The 17,593-nt window shown below is 44.4% G+C and overlaps 1 protein-coding gene across 2 annotated transcripts in view; it reads right to left on the bottom strand.

Moving 5' to 3' along the window:
* The window catches only part of ppp2r2ba (protein phosphatase 2, regulatory subunit B, beta a), a 49,795-nt gene that overhangs the window by 13,373 nt on the left and 18,829 nt on the right, over positions 1-17,593 (bottom strand). Inside the window, exons 1-2 of one of the 2 annotated variants that reach the window (XM_084353034.1) lie at positions 13,412-14,359; positions 285-382 (exon numbers count right to left, since the gene is read on the bottom strand). In XM_084353034.1, coding sequence (XP_084209160.1) covers positions 285-382; positions 13,412-13,481 — 168 coding nt within the window. In that variant the 5' untranslated portion in view covers positions 13,482-14,359. Of the gene's footprint in view, positions 1-284; positions 383-13,411; positions 14,360-17,593 lie in introns of those variants that run through there. The other variant, XM_084353033.1, reaches the window with a different exon arrangement.

The raw sequence follows: 17,593 nt of genomic DNA on the forward strand, positions 1-17,593 counted from the left end.
ATAAAATATGTAGTGTCATTAGAAACCTTTCATTTTAACTGGGATTCAGAAGAAAAGATAAACAATGCTTCTCCATGTAGTATGGTTTCATTTTCATGGCCGCACCAAAGCTTATTGGGAGATTTTTGCTGTTTGTGGTTTTAAGATATATATTTCCATCTAGCGATCCTTTTCAAATACACCACTAATATAAAGCAAACAATCCTACTTTACTGTTCCAAGGCTGTCAAATCCTTTCAGCAGAAGGGCAGCATAATTAGTGTTGCATTGTTGGCATTTCCTACCTCCTGCTCCCTCTGGAAGACAACCACTCTGCCTCCTTTATCCCCGGTGGCCAACAGCTCCCCCGATGAGTTAAACTCGACCGTTGAGATAATGTCAGCTGCAACACAGGAAGCAGAGCAGAGAGGGGGAGAAAATGTCAGCGTGGTCCTGCACAAAGCTGTCAAGGTATCAGTCAGACAAAAAGGCAAGAATTCAGAGACATCTGGTCGAGTTACTTGTAGAAGACATGTCAGGGGAAGAATGGAAGGAGGATCTCGTGACAAACCCACAGAGGACTTTGCGGCACAGATACCCTAGTGTGGTGAAATATGGGTTCGGCGAAGCCACTCAATGACTCACTGCATGATATCAACCAATTCAGCCCCTCGTCTGATTGAAGTGAGCCAATCTGTGTCATTTAATTTCACTCCTGCTTTTTTGAGGACGCTGCCGCCGCCACGCTAATAATGCCATTCATCTCTCTTCTCCTGGCTGAGAGACCCCGTGCTGCTCAGTGACTCTCCTGCTCCTTCATTAAAAAACACAGTCACAAACCCTTTAAACCATGCTCCCTTTTGGTGTGTGTGGTAAAGATATAACAGCAATAAGACAGAATTGCTCCATTTATACTCCATCGCCAATGTTTCTCTGACCCATCGCCATCGTTTCTCTAACCCTGACCCATCGCCATCGTTTCTCAGCGTCTCCGCACAGCTACAGTTTCACCAAAAAGCAAATAACAGACACCTACCCTTAAGGTAGCTTTTCCTCTCCTCCTCAAAGACATACATCTGCCTGGATTTAGAAGAGGCTAACGGTGACTGTAATTATTATACAGCCCCAGGCTAAAAAGGCAATAGCATAATGTCTGTCATACACACACATGCAAACACACACCAGAGCGAAGGTCTATTTAATAGTCACAATAATATTAGACAGAGAGTGAGAATAAGAGAGTGAGAGCTTGTTGTTTTGTACCCCCCACGCCCTCTGTGGACCTGCTACTGGCGGAGCGCTAAACAGGAGAGGGGAATGTTGCTATGGAGACCGTTTCCATCTCTAGCGGCAGTCGGAGGGGTGTATATGCGTGCGTGTGTGCCAATAGCTCTCAGACTTAGTTGCTGATGCTAGCTGTAATTCAGCAGACAGAGAGAGTGCTGCAATGGAGTGAAAACCTGCTACTGCATCTGGGGGAGTGTGTGCAGTTCAATGCAGCACACAACTTCAGACAATGGAGTCCCTGTAGACGGGCTCATCGCTTCACGTAAAGCTGCCGCGCACGGTGGAAATGACTAAGCGGCATGTCTTCGAGTGTACGTGTGAATGTGCGTGTGTGTGTTCTCCCCTTGTTTCATTTAATTGTCGGAGAGAAAAGCCTCGTTCAGCGACGAGGCCGGAGGGATTCTTACGGCCATGTGTTGATAACGACGCGAGGAGGTGGGGCCGATCCTAATCACGTTTGAATCTAGAAGCTAATAATGTTCCACAGAGAAGACACACTCTGACCTAATTACAGCCAGGGAGTGCCCCACTGACACGCCATATTGTTGTCGCATGCACATCCCTCATTCGGCACTTATCTCTCTTTCTGTATCTGCATGCATTGTCCTCGTGCGTGCGCAAAGATGTGCGGTACAATCCCCTCAGCATACACACACACACACACACGCAGAGAGAGACAATGGTTTCTTTCCCAAACACCATCAAGTCGAAGCCACTGGTGTGAATCGAATGGAATCGGCTTATCGGTCAGCTTTCTTGTATCAAAGCTTTTCTCTTCTCTCTCTTTTTATCCTTCATACTCCTCTTCCTCCCTCCTCTCTCCTCTTCCCTCATCATCAACACATTAAGCCACTGAGGAGAAACAGTAATTGATGGATGCCATTTAACGAGTTTACACACGGATACGTCCTTCAATCATCTCGCTGAATGAAGAATCGGGGAGAGCCAGCGAAGCCGAAACTCTGCTAACATGATGGAATGCTTCCCTAAATGAGTTTTTCCGCATGCAAATATATTCAAGCCAAACGAGCCGACCTCAGCCGCTCGCAGTATTGCATTTGAATGTTTTCACGTGAAATTTTCATTACAGGGATAAACAAATCGATTAGCAGCAGAGTCGCAGGTGGGCGTGGTCTCTGCTTTGATTTCCGGGTCAGATTTTCATTACGCGAGCGTCAGCGGGTTCAAGGTGGCTTGGAATTAGCAGCCGGCTGGTGATTTGCCTGATCAAATGTGTGCTTACACTCTCTCTCTGTCTCTCTCTCTCTCTCGCACACACACAGCTTCATCAGCAGACCATAACCAGATGAAGCCCATAAATCCTGTGGCCAGCCAGGTCTGACACAGACAGGTCAGCGCTTCTTGATGCATCAGAGGGACGCTCGAGATAACACACATCCATCACCGGTAATAACACAGACAAGACCGTTGGCCTGCTGCTGTGAGGCGTGTGTGTATAGCTGTACGTACGACTGAAATAAAACAGGCACGGGTGTTATCTGTTTCTGTCCACCAAGCTGAACCTTAATAACCGCCCTTCAGCATGCAATATGGAATCAGGAGTCCAACCAATTGGATGGAAACATAGATATGCATCGATTCTGGAATGAAACCGAGCCCGAGGAGCCAGAGAGACGCAGGGTCGGGAACGGGGATATTGAATGTATTTATAGACGTCCGAGCATGCAACATCTATCACGCAGAACAGAGAGGTCCATTAAAAGAAACGAGGAGGGGAAAGGGAGGTTTGTTGCCTTAAGTAGGTCATTAAAAGCTTGTACAGTGAGTCTCGTCGGCGCAGACACACGCGAAGACCAAAATAGGAGCACCCTGGCTAACCTCTAGACAACACATAATCCTGTCAGGGGTGAAAAAACCAAACAAAAACAAACTGAGGCTCGATCCCGTGGCATCGGAGGGGTTGTGTAAGACAGACACAGGCCCAAAATGACTGCACGGAAAAGCTAGTTGCGTAAGTGCCGTGCAGTAATTCCAGGTAGAGGGAGGGACGTGAGCAACATGGTGTCGTGTAAATGCTTTGTTAGACGCGGAGGGGAGAGGATTACAGCACTTGTGCTGAGCTGCCTGCGTCAAAGGATCAGGCCGAGGGGATAATTCAGGTCCGTTCTGGTTCCTTCTATCGACAATATGTGTCAGTCTGGACTTGTGTTTCCAGGAACATGCACCACGGATTCGGTACAGCATTTCTGTGCCGAATAAGCAGCTGATAACGGCTTCAGCAACAATGGAGATCAATCAAATGTTTGAATAAACCCTGCTACCTAGTGGTCTGGTACCCAGCCATAATGATTAAGGCTTTATTAGGCAAGGCAAGGCAAGGCAAGGCAAGTTTATTTGTATAGCACAATTCAGACACAGGGCAACTCAAAGTGCTTTACAGGCGCATACAATTACAGTAAAACATTTAAGATACATTAAGACAAAACATTAAAACAAGTTGAGAAATAGACATTTAAACAAAACATTAAAACAAGTTAAGAAATAGACATTAAAACAAAACATTAAAACAAGTTAAGAAATAGGAAAGTAGGCTAAAATAGAGAAAAAATAAAAGTCACAGTGCAGTTCAAAGACTTAAAATTGTTTCAGTGAAAGGCTGTGGCAAACAGAAAGGTCTTCAGCCTTGATTTAAAAGAGGTGAGAGTCGGAGCAGACCTGCAGTTTTCTGGGAGTTTGTTCCAGATGTGTGGCGCATAGTAACTGAACGCTGCTTGTCCATGTCTAGTTTTGACTCTAGGGACTGAAAGCAGACCTGAGCCTGATGACCTCAGAGGTCTGGATGGTTCATAACGTGGTAGCAGATCAGAAATGTATTTTGGCCCGAAACCATTCAGTGCTTTATAAACCAACAACAGGATTTTGAAATCTATTCTTTGACTGACAGGAAGCCAGTGTAAAGATCTGAGAACTGGAGTGATGTGATCTACTTTTTTGGTTCTTGTTAGGACTCGAGCAGCAGCGTTCTGAATCAGCTGCAGCTGTCTGATGGATTTTTTAGAGAGTCCTGTAAAGACACCGTTACAGTAGTCGAGTCTGCTGAAGATAAATGCATGGATAAGTTTTTCTAAATCCTGCTGAGACATAAGTCCTTTTATCCTGGATATATTTTTAAGATGATAGTAGGCCGACTTTGTAATTGACTTAATGTGGTTGCTGAAGTTCAGGTCTGAGTCCATTATTACACCGAGGTTTCTGGCTTGGTTTGCAGTTTTCAACATTATAGATTGAAGCTGAGCAGAGACTGTGAGTCGTTCTTCCTTGGCTCCAAAAACAATTATTTCAGTCTTATCTTTGTTTAACTGAAGAAAACTCTGACACATCCAATCATTGATTTGTTCAATGCATCTACTTAGCGTTTGTATGGGATTGTAGTCCCCTGGTGAGATGGTTATGTAAATTTGTGTGTCATCTGCATAACTATGGTAACATATTTTGTTGTTTTCCATTATCTGAGCTAGAGGAAGCATGTAAATGTTGAATAGTAGAGGCCCCAGAATGGAGCCCTGGGGTACTCCGCTTGTCATTTTCATCCTTTCAGATGTGTAATTACCAATAGACACAAAGTAGTCTCTATCATTTAGATAGGATTTAAACCAGTTTAGTGCTGTACCAGAGAGTCCCACCCAGTTTTCCAGTCGGTCCAGTAGTATGTTGTGGTCGACTGTGTCAAACGCAGCACTGAGATCCAGTAATACTAAGACTGAAATTTTGCCATTGTCTGTGTTTAAATGAATGTCATTGAGGACCTTGACTAGAGCAGTCTCAGTGCTATGATGTGGTCGAAATCCTGATTGGAAGACATCAAAACAGCCATTTACTATTAAGTAATTGTTCAGCTGTTGAAAAACAGCTTTTTCAATGATTTTACTTAAAATTGGGAGGTTCGATATGGGCCTGTAATTATTCATTACTGATGTGTCTAGATTGTTCTTCTTCAGGAGTGGTTTAATAACTGCAGTTTTCATGGCTTGGGGGAAGACGCCTGAAAGTAGAGACATGTTGACAATCTGTAGCAGATCTGGAGTCATGCAGTCTGAAACTTTTTTGAAGAACCCTGCTGGTAAAATATCAAGGCAGCATGAGGAAGATTTCAAATGTTGTATTATCTCTTGCAGGTTTTTGTCATTGATTTGGTCAAATTGTGTCATGGTGTTAGAGTTGGTTTTCGGTGGACACATGGATAACACGCCTCCTGTACTAGGTACGGTGGCACAGACCGCTTGTCTAATTTTCTGAATTTTGTCAGTGAAGAAGGATGCAAATTCATTACAGGCCCTGGTAGATAGATGTTCAGAGGCTACTGGCACAGGAGGGTTTGTTAGCCTGTCGACAGTAGCAAACAGGGCACGTGCATTATTATTGTTTTTGGTGATAATGTCTGAAAAGAAGGACTGCCTTGACTTTTTCAGTTCTAAATTAAAAATGTAAAGTCTCTCTTTATAAATGTCAAAATGAACTTGGAGCTTAGTTTTGCGCCACCTGCGCTCTGCCTTTCGGCATTCCTTTTTTTCCATTTTGACAAGCGTGGCATTTCTCCAAGGAGATTTTTTCTTACCAGAGACCACCTTCACTTTAGTGGGTGCAATGGCATCAATAACATTTGTAACTTTAGAACTGAAGTGATCTACAAGGTCATTGACGGAGAACCTGGAGAGGGGAGGTGTGGAGGAGAAAGCCTCAATGAATATGTCACTGGTGTTTTCAGTGATGTAACGCTTTGAGACGACCTCAGTTTGAACATTTGTGTACACACATATATCACTCTCAAAGAGAACACAGTAATGATCAGAGAGAGCAACATCAGATACCAGAACCTTAGGAATGTTCAGACCCTTGGAGATAACCAAGTCTAGGATGTGGCCCCTGTTGTGTGTGGGCTGCATCACATGCTGAGTGAGTCCAAAGTTATCAAGGACACGACACAGTTCTTTAGTCCATCTGTCCTCAGGTTTGTCGACATGGATGTTAAAGTCACCAACAATTAACACACAATCAAAGTCAGTGCAGATAAGAGACAGTAACTCAACAAGGTCATCAAAAAAATCTGTACAGTATTTAGGTGGCCTGTAGATGTTTAGAAATATAGCCCGAGAAGATGAGTTTAACTGAAGAGCCACATATTCAAAAGAAGTAAAATTTCCATAAAACATTTGCTTGCATTTGAGTAACTCATTAAACAGAATACTAACACCTCCTCCTTTTTTATGCTTTCTAGTCTCACTTATGAAAGAGAAGTTTGGAGGGCTTGATTCAATGTGAACAGCTGCACTGTTGTCTTGGTCTAACCAGGTTTCAGTTAAAAACATAAAATTAAGATTGTGTTTGATGATAAAATCATGTATTAAAAAAGATTTTCCTGCCAGAGACCTGATGTTTAATAAAGCTAAATTAAAAGAGTCAAAACCAGCTGTGCAATCTTTTGTGACAGTTTGTGGCTGACGAGGAATGGGAGCTAAATTTAATAGATTGGCAGATTTATTAAGGCACTTCCTGTGCCTCAGCAAATTTACCATTTTTCTATTACCTGTAAACACAGGAATCGAGGAGACTACCTGAACTCCAAGGGGCCCCGGCTTTTCTGGGGGGAAGACATTAAAGATATCAACTTCGTAGCCTGGACCCGGAATGAATGTTAAATTTGACATTACACTCTTTCTTGGCAATTTAAACATTCTTTTTCTATTACCGATCATAACATGAACTGAAGAAGCTTCCAGTACACTGGGCCCCGACTTTCGCTGGGAATAGTCAGGAGTGACATCTTTAGAGCCTGGACCCATAAAACATCAGCAGTAAGAGACAGAAAGATCTAAGTGTGCTGAGCTCTTATCAGCTTGGGGAGGATGATGCCTGTGTGAAAAGGGTGGGGGTGGTGTGTGTCTTAACTTCACCGAAGGCTGAGGGTGTTTCAGGGGAATGAGAGGAGAGAAAATTGCAGTAGGGCGGGGGGTAAACTGTGTCCCAGCGATGACCAGCTTGTTCATTTGGTCGGTGAACTCCATGAGGGGGGACGAAGGCGACAACATGCCCACAGTAGATGGTGAACTGGGTGGGGTTTGGGGTGGTGTAGACAGTTGAACCTCACAGAGAGAATCCTCTTCCTGTTTGTCCTGACATCTGTCATGAGTGGAGCTCACTTCAGCTGGGGGTTGTGCTCGGTTTCCTTTGTGATTATCTCCTGTTTGTTTCGGCCTGTCTTGCCTCTTGTCCTTGGTGGAGGGAACAGATTGGTGACGCAGGCAGAAAGATATGTTGGACATAAACAGTTTGACTCCTGACCTATTTAGGAAGAGTCCATCTTGCTTAAAAAGATGTCTGCGGTCCCAAAAGAAATTGAAGTTGTCCAAAAAATACATAGAATGGACATTACATGCTTTGGAAAGCCATGTGTTCAGTGCCATCAATCTGCTGAATCTCTCAGCACCTCTTCTGACTGGTGGAAGGGGGCCACTGATTAAAACCTCAACATCCAGGGAGCTGACTGTGTTCAACAGATCAGTAAAATCTTGTTTGAGCATTTCAGACTGCTGCTTCACAATGTCATTCATCCCCGTATGCAAAATGATCTTTTTGACAGTTGGATTTGCTGCAACAATACCAGGGATTCTCGCTGTCATGTCAGGAACCATATCCTTTGGAAAACATTAGGCTTTATTAGCAGCACACAAAGCAACAGAGCACAATGCGGCTCCCTTCATCAGAAGAGCATGACTCTTTGTAAGATCTGGAGTGAACAAGCTAATTAACCTGGTTTCTCCAGGATCAGCCCCTTGAGAGTGAGACAGAATGTGCGTGCGCGTGTGCTTCGTCTTCATGTGTGCGTGCGCGCGCGCTTTTCTGTATCCCCACACTCCGGGGAGCTGAGGGTGAAACGGGCGAGACGTGTTACTGCCTCCCTTCTCACACTTCATTAACACATCGGCGTGGCACACATCTGACTACAGACACAACACAGGACAGGACGAAACAAGGAGAAGAAGAAGAAGTGGTGAAGAGTGAGCGAGATCGGCGATTGATTCCTGGTCTCGCGCAATGAGATGCCGACCAAGAGGGATCATTTCAGATGCTTGTTATTTGGTATTCTCTTAGAAATTGAAGATGCGGGAAGGGGGATGGTTTGGGAAGCGGGATGGAGGGGGGGGTGCATAGAATTATAATCCAGCAACAAAACAAAAGCTGTCTCTCCCTCTCTCTCTCCATCTATCTGTCTGTCTGTCTGAGTTGCTTTGGTGCAATCCCCTTTCATCTTCCTGTTTTTCAAGGCTGCTGGAGCGAATCAAAGACGCTGGGGCCGCCGCTGTAAAAAAAAATCCTGTATCTACACTAACCTTCTCACCAGAAACATGAAAGATTCCTAGCGACGCCGCTTCCCCGACAGGACGCAGGAATTAGCTATCAAAACTTACAAATGTATCCCATTATGAAGTCCTGAAAGGTCAAACTCTGCTCCGCCTGCAGGCTGGCAGTGCACCACCGCCGAATGACTCAGACGAATGTATCGCAGCAGCACCTTTAAATCTGGTCGAGGAACAGGATATATTTATAATGGCGCTACAGTAGCAACACCACGGGTAATCTTTAATAAATTCTCATTAAAATTTCATGGAGCTGCAGACTTAATAAGAAGCTAATCAGGGGATGAAAGCAGCTGCTGAATAAGGAGTGTGACTTGCCCCAACTTCACAGCTTGCCATTAAGCGCCAGTCTCCACCCCCATACACACACACACACACAGACATTATCTTTCTTGCACTACGTGCTAAGGCGGGGTTCGGCCTTTTTGAGTGTTTCATAGTGAATAATGGATGGGACCTGGGGGTATGGTGGGCTAAGTCTTTTCATGCCGGGGTCCTAAAGTGTGGCCCCAGGCCGTTTGCCTTGGCAGAGGCAACCGGCCGCTGCTCCGCTCTCATCAGCGTCCGCAATAAAGGCTGTGAGCTCTCTGTTACGGGACTGCATCAGTATTCAGCGGGGCTTGAGGGGTCACATCACATGCAAGCTTGTATATGCTTCAGAGGGAGAGAAGATGAGGGGAAAGAGGGGGCAGGGGAGAGAAGGAGGAAGGGATTACATGTCCTACCAATAGATCTTTAGGTCATTGTTCCGGTGGCTAAATTGTAAAGGACCAGAAATCAATACCGCAGCAGACATTAGGTTAGGTCGTGCCTCACAGCGAGGAAGCTATTTACATTTTTACACCCCGAAGTGGTGCTCTGCTATTTGGCAATTTCGACCATTACAGATCCATCCAAGGTGCCGATTATGAAAATCAACCGAGAGCCATGTTGAAGGAGTGTAACAGCCCAGCAGTGATACACAAAACCATCCATCCTGTCACCATTAGCAAGGTGTTATCTGGAAAATGCAAATCAGACTGTATAATGCAATTTTCTGTCATCTCGACGACAACGATGCCTCCAGAAACTTTGTCTTTAGGTTGAGAAGACTTTCATACCCGACTACGGATGAGCAGCTCTTCTCACTCGTCAATGTACCCGCCCACAGACCCACTGAGGCGTGGGATTGGTGCGAGCCAAAGGTCAGCACCAGTGACATCATTAAAATGTGACATCATTAAAGTGTCCTGCCGCTGTGGAGAAGCATGGCCTGAGGGGAATCCCTACCCGGGACCTGTGTGTGCGTATGTGTGTGACTGTGTGTGTGTGCGTATGTGTGTGGTCTGAACTGATGGACCCAGACACCGGCCCATATGATCTTTGGCTGCAAGCTGACTTCACACCACTTAGAGGACAAGGAGACACGCACTCATTCATGATATATGAGGTGTGACGATCAGTCATAAATTAGAGCCATAAAAAATAACAAAAGTCTACGCTTCTTGTTTGAAAAGAGCAGATGGGCCGCAGACCAGACAGTCCTTCGCTTTCAGGAGACGCGTTTTACACCCTGCGCGACTCTCGCGCTCTTTCTCCTGACTGAAAGAGTGAGACAGAAGAGAGGAGCTCAAAGAGGAAGCTCCCCTACTGTTTTTCATCTCAGCGCACACATGAAACAAAGATATCCATCACACCCACTCCCACCCCCACTTCACTTCCTCCCGTGCTGAACCAGTGAATGTGTGTTTAGCGGTGACAGGGAATCATCTGTGAGTGCAGGAGCAGAGCGAACGATGATGCTCACCCATATTTTAAAACACATTGAAGAAAGCTGCGAGACAGAGCCTTGACTTTGTCTTTCCTCTAACCTGCAGTGGGATCAGTAACCTGAGCTGAAGACTCTCTGAGGCACCCTGCAGCCACACATACCCTCCAACAAGCTGTCTGCCCTCCAGTCTATTCAGTCCTGTAGAAAGCTGGTGGAGACATGCTATCTGATGTTCCCTTACTGGATTCTCCATCATATCTCAGATTTAAATATGTTTGTCTTGGTCAGATTTTCTATTTCCAAAGCTCATGGTAGGTATGTGGGTGGTGAAATGTGAAAGAATAACAGGCTGCCCCAGAGCTGCAGAGACTATTATTACAACTGACCACACTGCAAATAAAACAGTCCTCCTCCAAATGTCTGTCACGATATCAGTTTTCACAACATGATCATCGCGGCCGAACGAATTCACGCTAACGATATCATCGCGATATCTCTAGAAATTTGAAAAGAAAAAGAAGCTATAACTCAAATCTATCTTTAACTCTGTTTACTGTATGTTTTATCTCTTTTTTTGGCAAATAAATGATCCTCAAAATACGAGGGTAGGGATGTGGAGAGAGTCTGTAACCATACATTTAGAAAAGTGTTCAAGAACAACAATTACAAGCTATTACAAGTGAAAAGGCAAACAGAGTAACTAATAAACAAAAGATGCATAACGTCTAATTTTCCTGCATCATTCAAACGATATTATCATATGAGTCTTATTAACACGATATCAATATTTTACTTTTAATATCGTGAATAACGTCAATATCGTGATATCTTGAGACCCCTAGTCTGTACAATACATATTAATCAACTATTTGTTACTGCGGCTGTGTAATTTATCGATATAGATCGTTAGCGTGATTTGAGACAATATATCATTTTATATTGTGGATATCATTATGTCACGATATGGCTTTATTGTCGTCTTTTCCTGGTTTTAAAGGCTGCATTACGGTAAAGTGATGCAATTTGAGAATGTTCTGACCGTTCTACTTGTTCTAATGTCTTTTCCTTGACCCAGCTTGTCTTTATATCCACAATACTGATGAGTATTGATCAGAAATCTTATTTTATTGATATTTTGTGAAAGTACCAACAGACAGGGCCGTAACCAGGAAATGTAGGAATACTTCGGTCACGGCCCTCCACCCCCACCCATCCACTGAGAAAATTTTGCAGACTAAAGTATAAATCTATGCATTTTGATGAATTTCGACGGGAACACTACTCATTTTAGAAATAATTTCAGTGCCAGCCTGTAGATTCAACAGAAGGTAAGTAAAAATGATGGCCAATTCTTACTTCAAAGCTTGTTAAACTTATTTCTATGCAAAAAAATCTTTATAATGTCCATCCAAATAATGTTCATAGATGAACTACACAGAATTTATTAACCATTTACTTCAGCTGCAACTTTACACAACTGCTTAACAAATATAAAGCATTTCAATGTCAACAGGGAAATAATAATTAATAATTTAATTTATAAATTTGACATGTTTTTGATGATGGTTACTATAAAGTGTTATCAAACATATATAATATTAAATTAAAGACCCAGAAAAAATACAGAGAACATGGCGTCTGTGTCCTCGATGGTAGCCACGGGCCTGCCAACAGACAATGTTGTCACAATATCGAGGTATGTGGCCAAAAACATACTGCGATATTTGATTTTGTTGACATTTATAACGAGCTTTTCATGAGATTACAAAATATCAAGATATATGTTGTGTATCGCGATATAACCTAATGTATTAAAATGTCATTTTAAGGCCATATTTGTTACAAAAGAGCAGAAAATTAACACCTACTTACATAGAAGTTGACCGAAATCTTGTATTAATCTGTATTTTTAAATGATTCCTGTTACTTGTTGTTTGTACTCAGTTATTTGAATTGAAATAAATAATTTATTTTGTCTGAAACAAGTCTGTTTTCACTGAGCACGATCAGTTCCAGCTGCTGCAATAAAAAAGCCCCTCAGTCTTCATTATCTTACTGATATGAGGAGAATTTAATGCCCATAACCGATCTGCGTAATCAGTAAATGTGGAATGAGGTGGTAATGAGATTAATGATATCTTTTTACCTGTAAATCAATGTTTTATGTCGATCAATGATCTGAGCAGCTTGCGGAGGACAGGTGGAGCTGATTGGTGGAACATGAGGGAACTATTAAGCATCAAACAGTAAACAGGATGATAATCAAGAGGCGGTTGTGTGGTCAATGAGGAGGAAACACACACACACACACACACACACAGCAGAAGAGCAGCATTTATAGCTGCAGGAAAAAGCTATTGTTCAGTTATGAGCTTGTACAGTAAACATGCATGCTGTGTGGGTGTGTGTGTGAGATCCATATTTCAATCCAGCCTCTTAAAATGAGGCCACCTCCCCTGCCTCTGTGTAATTATTCCAACAAGTCAACGCAGACCGATGAAAACACATTTTTCCATCATTTTCTAACTGCATCACATGTTCAGTGTGGACTCCAGACCTCGAGGCAGCTGAACCGGGAGGCTTTAGCCCTCTGCTGCCTGTGTAGTCCGCACAGATTAGAGCCCTGATTCCTCTTGGTCAGGATCCTAAAATAGCAGGCATGATGAGAAAGCCACCTCATCATCATCATCATCATCATCTCCAGCTATTGACACCACGGGCCAACCTACAAGCTCCATGTTTATGAAAAATGGCTGGAATATTCCTCTAATACCCCTACAGCAGCTTATAGTGTCTGAGGTGATTAAATGTGAATTAAATGACCTTTACGCACTATGTGGTGGCCAGATTACATCACCATGACGCCAGATATAAGAATGTATTTATTTTTTATCATTGATCGCAGGTGATATTTGCTTTATAGTTGTGTTTACTTCAATATTCCTCATTTTTGTAGTGATACCAACATCCCTCTAGCTTCAGGCTCAGTCTTTCCCCCCAATATCATCGCTTCAAATACCTTCGGTTGCATAGTTGTGGTCGCGAAGGAAGCTGTTGTTGATTTTCCGGGTGTCACTCTCCTCCTCCATTGATAAATCGGCTGGTTCGGGATCCTGAAAGCGGCAGACCTGCTCCCATCATGCCCGGTACCGTCAGCAGGCGGGCTGTGGGACCAGCGGGGGGCCTGTCATGGCTCCAGATCTCCGGTGTAATCAACGCAATCGCGATTAAATACCTGTGATGGTGAGGAAGGTGATGATGATGGTGGTGGTGGTGGTGGTGTTCCTGTCCACACCTCAGGGCGCATCCAAGAAACCGCGACGCAGTGGGGGATTTGGTACCCTGATTATGAGCGACGCGTATTTATCTCCCCAAAAGACGTAAAAATGTAGTCCCGATCGCCTCGGAGCGCCTGTAGAAGTGGTCAAAAAAAAAAGAGAAAAATGTAGGAAATGTCTTCTTGGAGGTGGCTCAACCCGCAGCAGCAACAGCAGCAGCGCACTCCGTAAATCTCTTTTGGAGGATTTGAGTTTAGGCAGGCTAGATTTGCCCCCTCCCAGTGCCAGCGGGGCGGGTGGGATTATGCGTCAACAAGCCTGCTCCGATCACCTCAGTATCTCCGTGTCAGACTTCACAGGAGCACCTCTTCTTTTTTTTTTCTGTCTCCAGATCCTGCAGCTCTCTCCTCTTCCTCTCCTCTTCTCCTCTCGTTCATTCATTCATTCATTCGCCGGCGTCTTCTCTCAGCTGACTCACTGTGCCGGTCGGATAGCGCAGACTGGAGAGCTGCGCTGTAGTTACCCACTGTGCTGCTGCTGCTGCTGCTGCTGCTGCTGATGCTGCTGGGCCCCTCCCATGCTGCCTGGCTCTTTAAAAAACCACAAGCTGCAAATGTGACGCTCACTCGAACCACCACCAGAGAAGAGAGTTTTTAATTCTGCCTTCTTCTCACAGCTTGGTGACCACCAAGAGAGGTTCGTGCGCCTAAAGCCGACAGCTGCCTTATGGCCTGGTAGCAGGTTGCCTCTTAAGCCTGGCAGATCCTGCATCACCATCCCTCCATCCTGCTGCAGAGGCATCTGCACATTGTTGCAGTGAGTTTCCTCTCTGCGTCTATGTGACAGCAGCTATTCATGCCAGGAGGAGACGGCAGGCAGGCCTTTATACAGTGAGATGTGTTATAGGAAGCACATGACATGGCACATTTCACTTAGGGAGAGGGAGAGGGCGTGAAGTTCAGATTCAGAGAGCGACACAAAGAGATAGAGAGGGAGGGATGAGTGGAGAGGTGCCGAAAAGAGGACGGAAGAAAATGAAAAAACCCCAGACGCTGATTAATTAGATTAGTAGGGCCTCTGTCTGCGCCTCTTTCTGGAAAGATCTCATTTTCATGCTGAGTTTAATAACGCCACACACAACCAGCCTTCTCCTGCTCCAGCCATAATCTTTGCAGAGTGTGTGTGTCGCTGTGCTCGCAGTGCATCCCTGCCCTTATCTACTCACTTTACCCTAAATCTCTCAGGCTCCACAAAGGGACTGGGTATCTCCCCCTGCACGAGCCTCAACAGCAGCCGCAGCAGCAATAAAGAGATTGTGGAGCCCCCTCTCCTAAATGCATTAGCTCTCTAATCCACAGGACCATTTGCACATCCAATCCTCTGCTCCTCTACTAATGGGGATCTGGCTGTGAGAGAGGCATGCTGCTCATAGCATAAAATAAAAAAAAAAAAACAGGGCCTTCCTACACATGCCATTTTACACCCCATCACCCCCCAACCTCCATCTCCACTGGAATACATTACAGGGCGTTAGCCATGCAGGGGGATAATGAAGGCTGGCGGAGGTGCCTGTGATTCACATGCTTCCATATTTACAGTCCTCTGCTCCCCTAATGAAATCTGCAGAGAAACTCTGCCATCCTTGACCCTCTCAGATCTGACTGAGCAGTCGGCGGCGCTTCCAATCTCTATCAATATTTAAACAGGGTCTGCGAGGACAAAAGGAACACACAGCGTTCCTCCTCCACAAAGACTTCGGCTAAGTTACAGCTGAGCAGCAGAGACGCGATGAGATTGAAATGGAATCGGCGAAACAATGGGTTTAGCAGAATGAAGCTGCTTGGATGAGAGGTTTGGAGGGTTTGTTGGGAGGTGTGGTGGGGGGAGTCTTGAGACGGAGAGACAGGCAGATGAAGGCCAGGGGTGGCGGTTAAAGGCAGGGAAATATTTGACTGTATAATGAAGGAATAAATGGAGAACGCTGCTCGGAGCCAGAGCTTGAGATCAATGCTGCCTCGCTAATAACATCCACCATCCTCCTCCCTGCCTCTGTCCCAGTCCCTGTGCATATATGCCAATCTACTCTCTCCTGCTAAGTCAAAATGAGAGCACACTGGCTCCAGTGGAAAGAGCAACAACACTGACTGGAAACCAATGATTCAATCATGTGATACCTGGTCAATACGCACTCATTCTCCGAGCCTTCGCTCAAAAGGCTTCAAGTTTCTGCACCACATGTCTCATTTAAAGGAGACACATGCTCATTTTTGGGTTCATCATTGTATTTTGTGTTATTTCTAGAATAGGTTTTCACGCTTTAATGTTCAAAAAACACATTAGTTCTCTCAAACTGTCCAGTGCTGCAGCTCTGTATTCCCCCTCTGGCTGAAACATCCTCTTTTAGCTCCTGTCTCTTTAAGGACCCCCCTCCTGAATACCTAGTCTGCTCTGGTTGGTCAGCTCACACATGCCTGAGCCAGCACCATTAACAACAACAGAGCAGCTGTGCTAAATCAATCCCTATGTGCCAAACTAGCAGCTAGGCAAAAATTATGCAAGTATGTGACTCCTTGATGAAGTGTGATGTCACAAAGTCAAGGAATTAAAGGCGGGACTTCTGACGATGCGTTTCAGGAGCAGTGTTTTCTGTGGGAGAGAGGAGCTTCTGGAGCTTTTTTAGCTTTCAAGATCTTGAGAACACAGAAGGAAAGGGGGGAAAACCCTTCGTAAAAGCATAATAGGTCTCCTGTAGCACTTCCCTCCTCTTCCTCCAGCTACTTGTTCTTCTCTGCTGCCTCACTTCTCTCGCTCATTACCCCCCATCTCCCACTCGGCTGGCTGAGAGACCAGTGACGGCGCGTCTACAGCCCAGCTGCCGTGTGTCAGGCTCGCAGGAAATGCTCGGGGGGCCCACCAGAATTGGAGAGCGTGTCCTCAATTCTCCTCGATCGTATGGACAAAGTGGGTTAAATTAGGCTCTAGCAGCCCAAACATAGGGACACAATCACACGGCAATGATATTTTAGTCATGCCCAATTGCCTTCCTTGATGTGTGGTAATTGTTTGACCTACAGAGGCCGGTGTAGGGCTACGAAGACGCTGTCTGCATACCAAGCACCATACATGCACACACATGTACACATGAGTATAGATATTTGACGACACAGCAGCTGCACGGCACAATTATGGCCCACCTTCACTGCAGTCCCCTTATATCTCAAGATTGCAGTCGATGGTGTATTGACCAGTGGATAATGTCTGGTTTAAATAAGGTAACATATTGATTACCTTCATCCAGTTAATCCAACAAATATTGAGATAATCAATACAAAAGCTGTTTAAGACCTATTTTGTTAATCGTATTTTGAGACGGATAAAGTATAAATACTGTAACGACTGAGAGTGGAAACTTATCATTGTGCAATAAACTGAATTAACTGGTGGACAGAGAGTCAATTGTAAGTTGGTTTCCTGAGAAAGAAAAATCACCTCTGTAATACCATGAAATAAAAGATGTGGACAAATCAGTCCGTGAAATTGTATCAACAACCTTTAAACCTAAGATCACACTGAAACACCTGATTTGTGACGTGAAGATTACGATTTTCTCTCAATATTAGGATAAAATGACAAAGATATTCACTATCTTAAGTGTATGGTAAAGCCATCCACAATTGTTTCTAGACAGAATGAAAAAAACTATGACACCATGTCTTCTGAAGTAAGTTTCACATTATCTGCAGGCAGGAGTGGAAGTGGGCACTGCCACACCTTAATCCTAATACAATATCTGTGATTTTATGTTGCAAAAATGATGTTTATCGTGATAAAATAATGTTTCTGTACTGCATGTTTGCACTTCCGAAACCCTTGTCTCAAACTCAATGTGTTTTTTTGAATGGGTTCTCCGGATGGTGGTGGAG

Source organism: Pagrus pagrus (genome assembly GCF_965226575.1).
Source record: "Pagrus pagrus genome assembly, chromosome: 5".
Classification (NCBI taxonomy): domain Eukaryota; kingdom Metazoa; phylum Chordata; class Actinopteri; order Spariformes; family Sparidae; genus Pagrus; species Pagrus pagrus.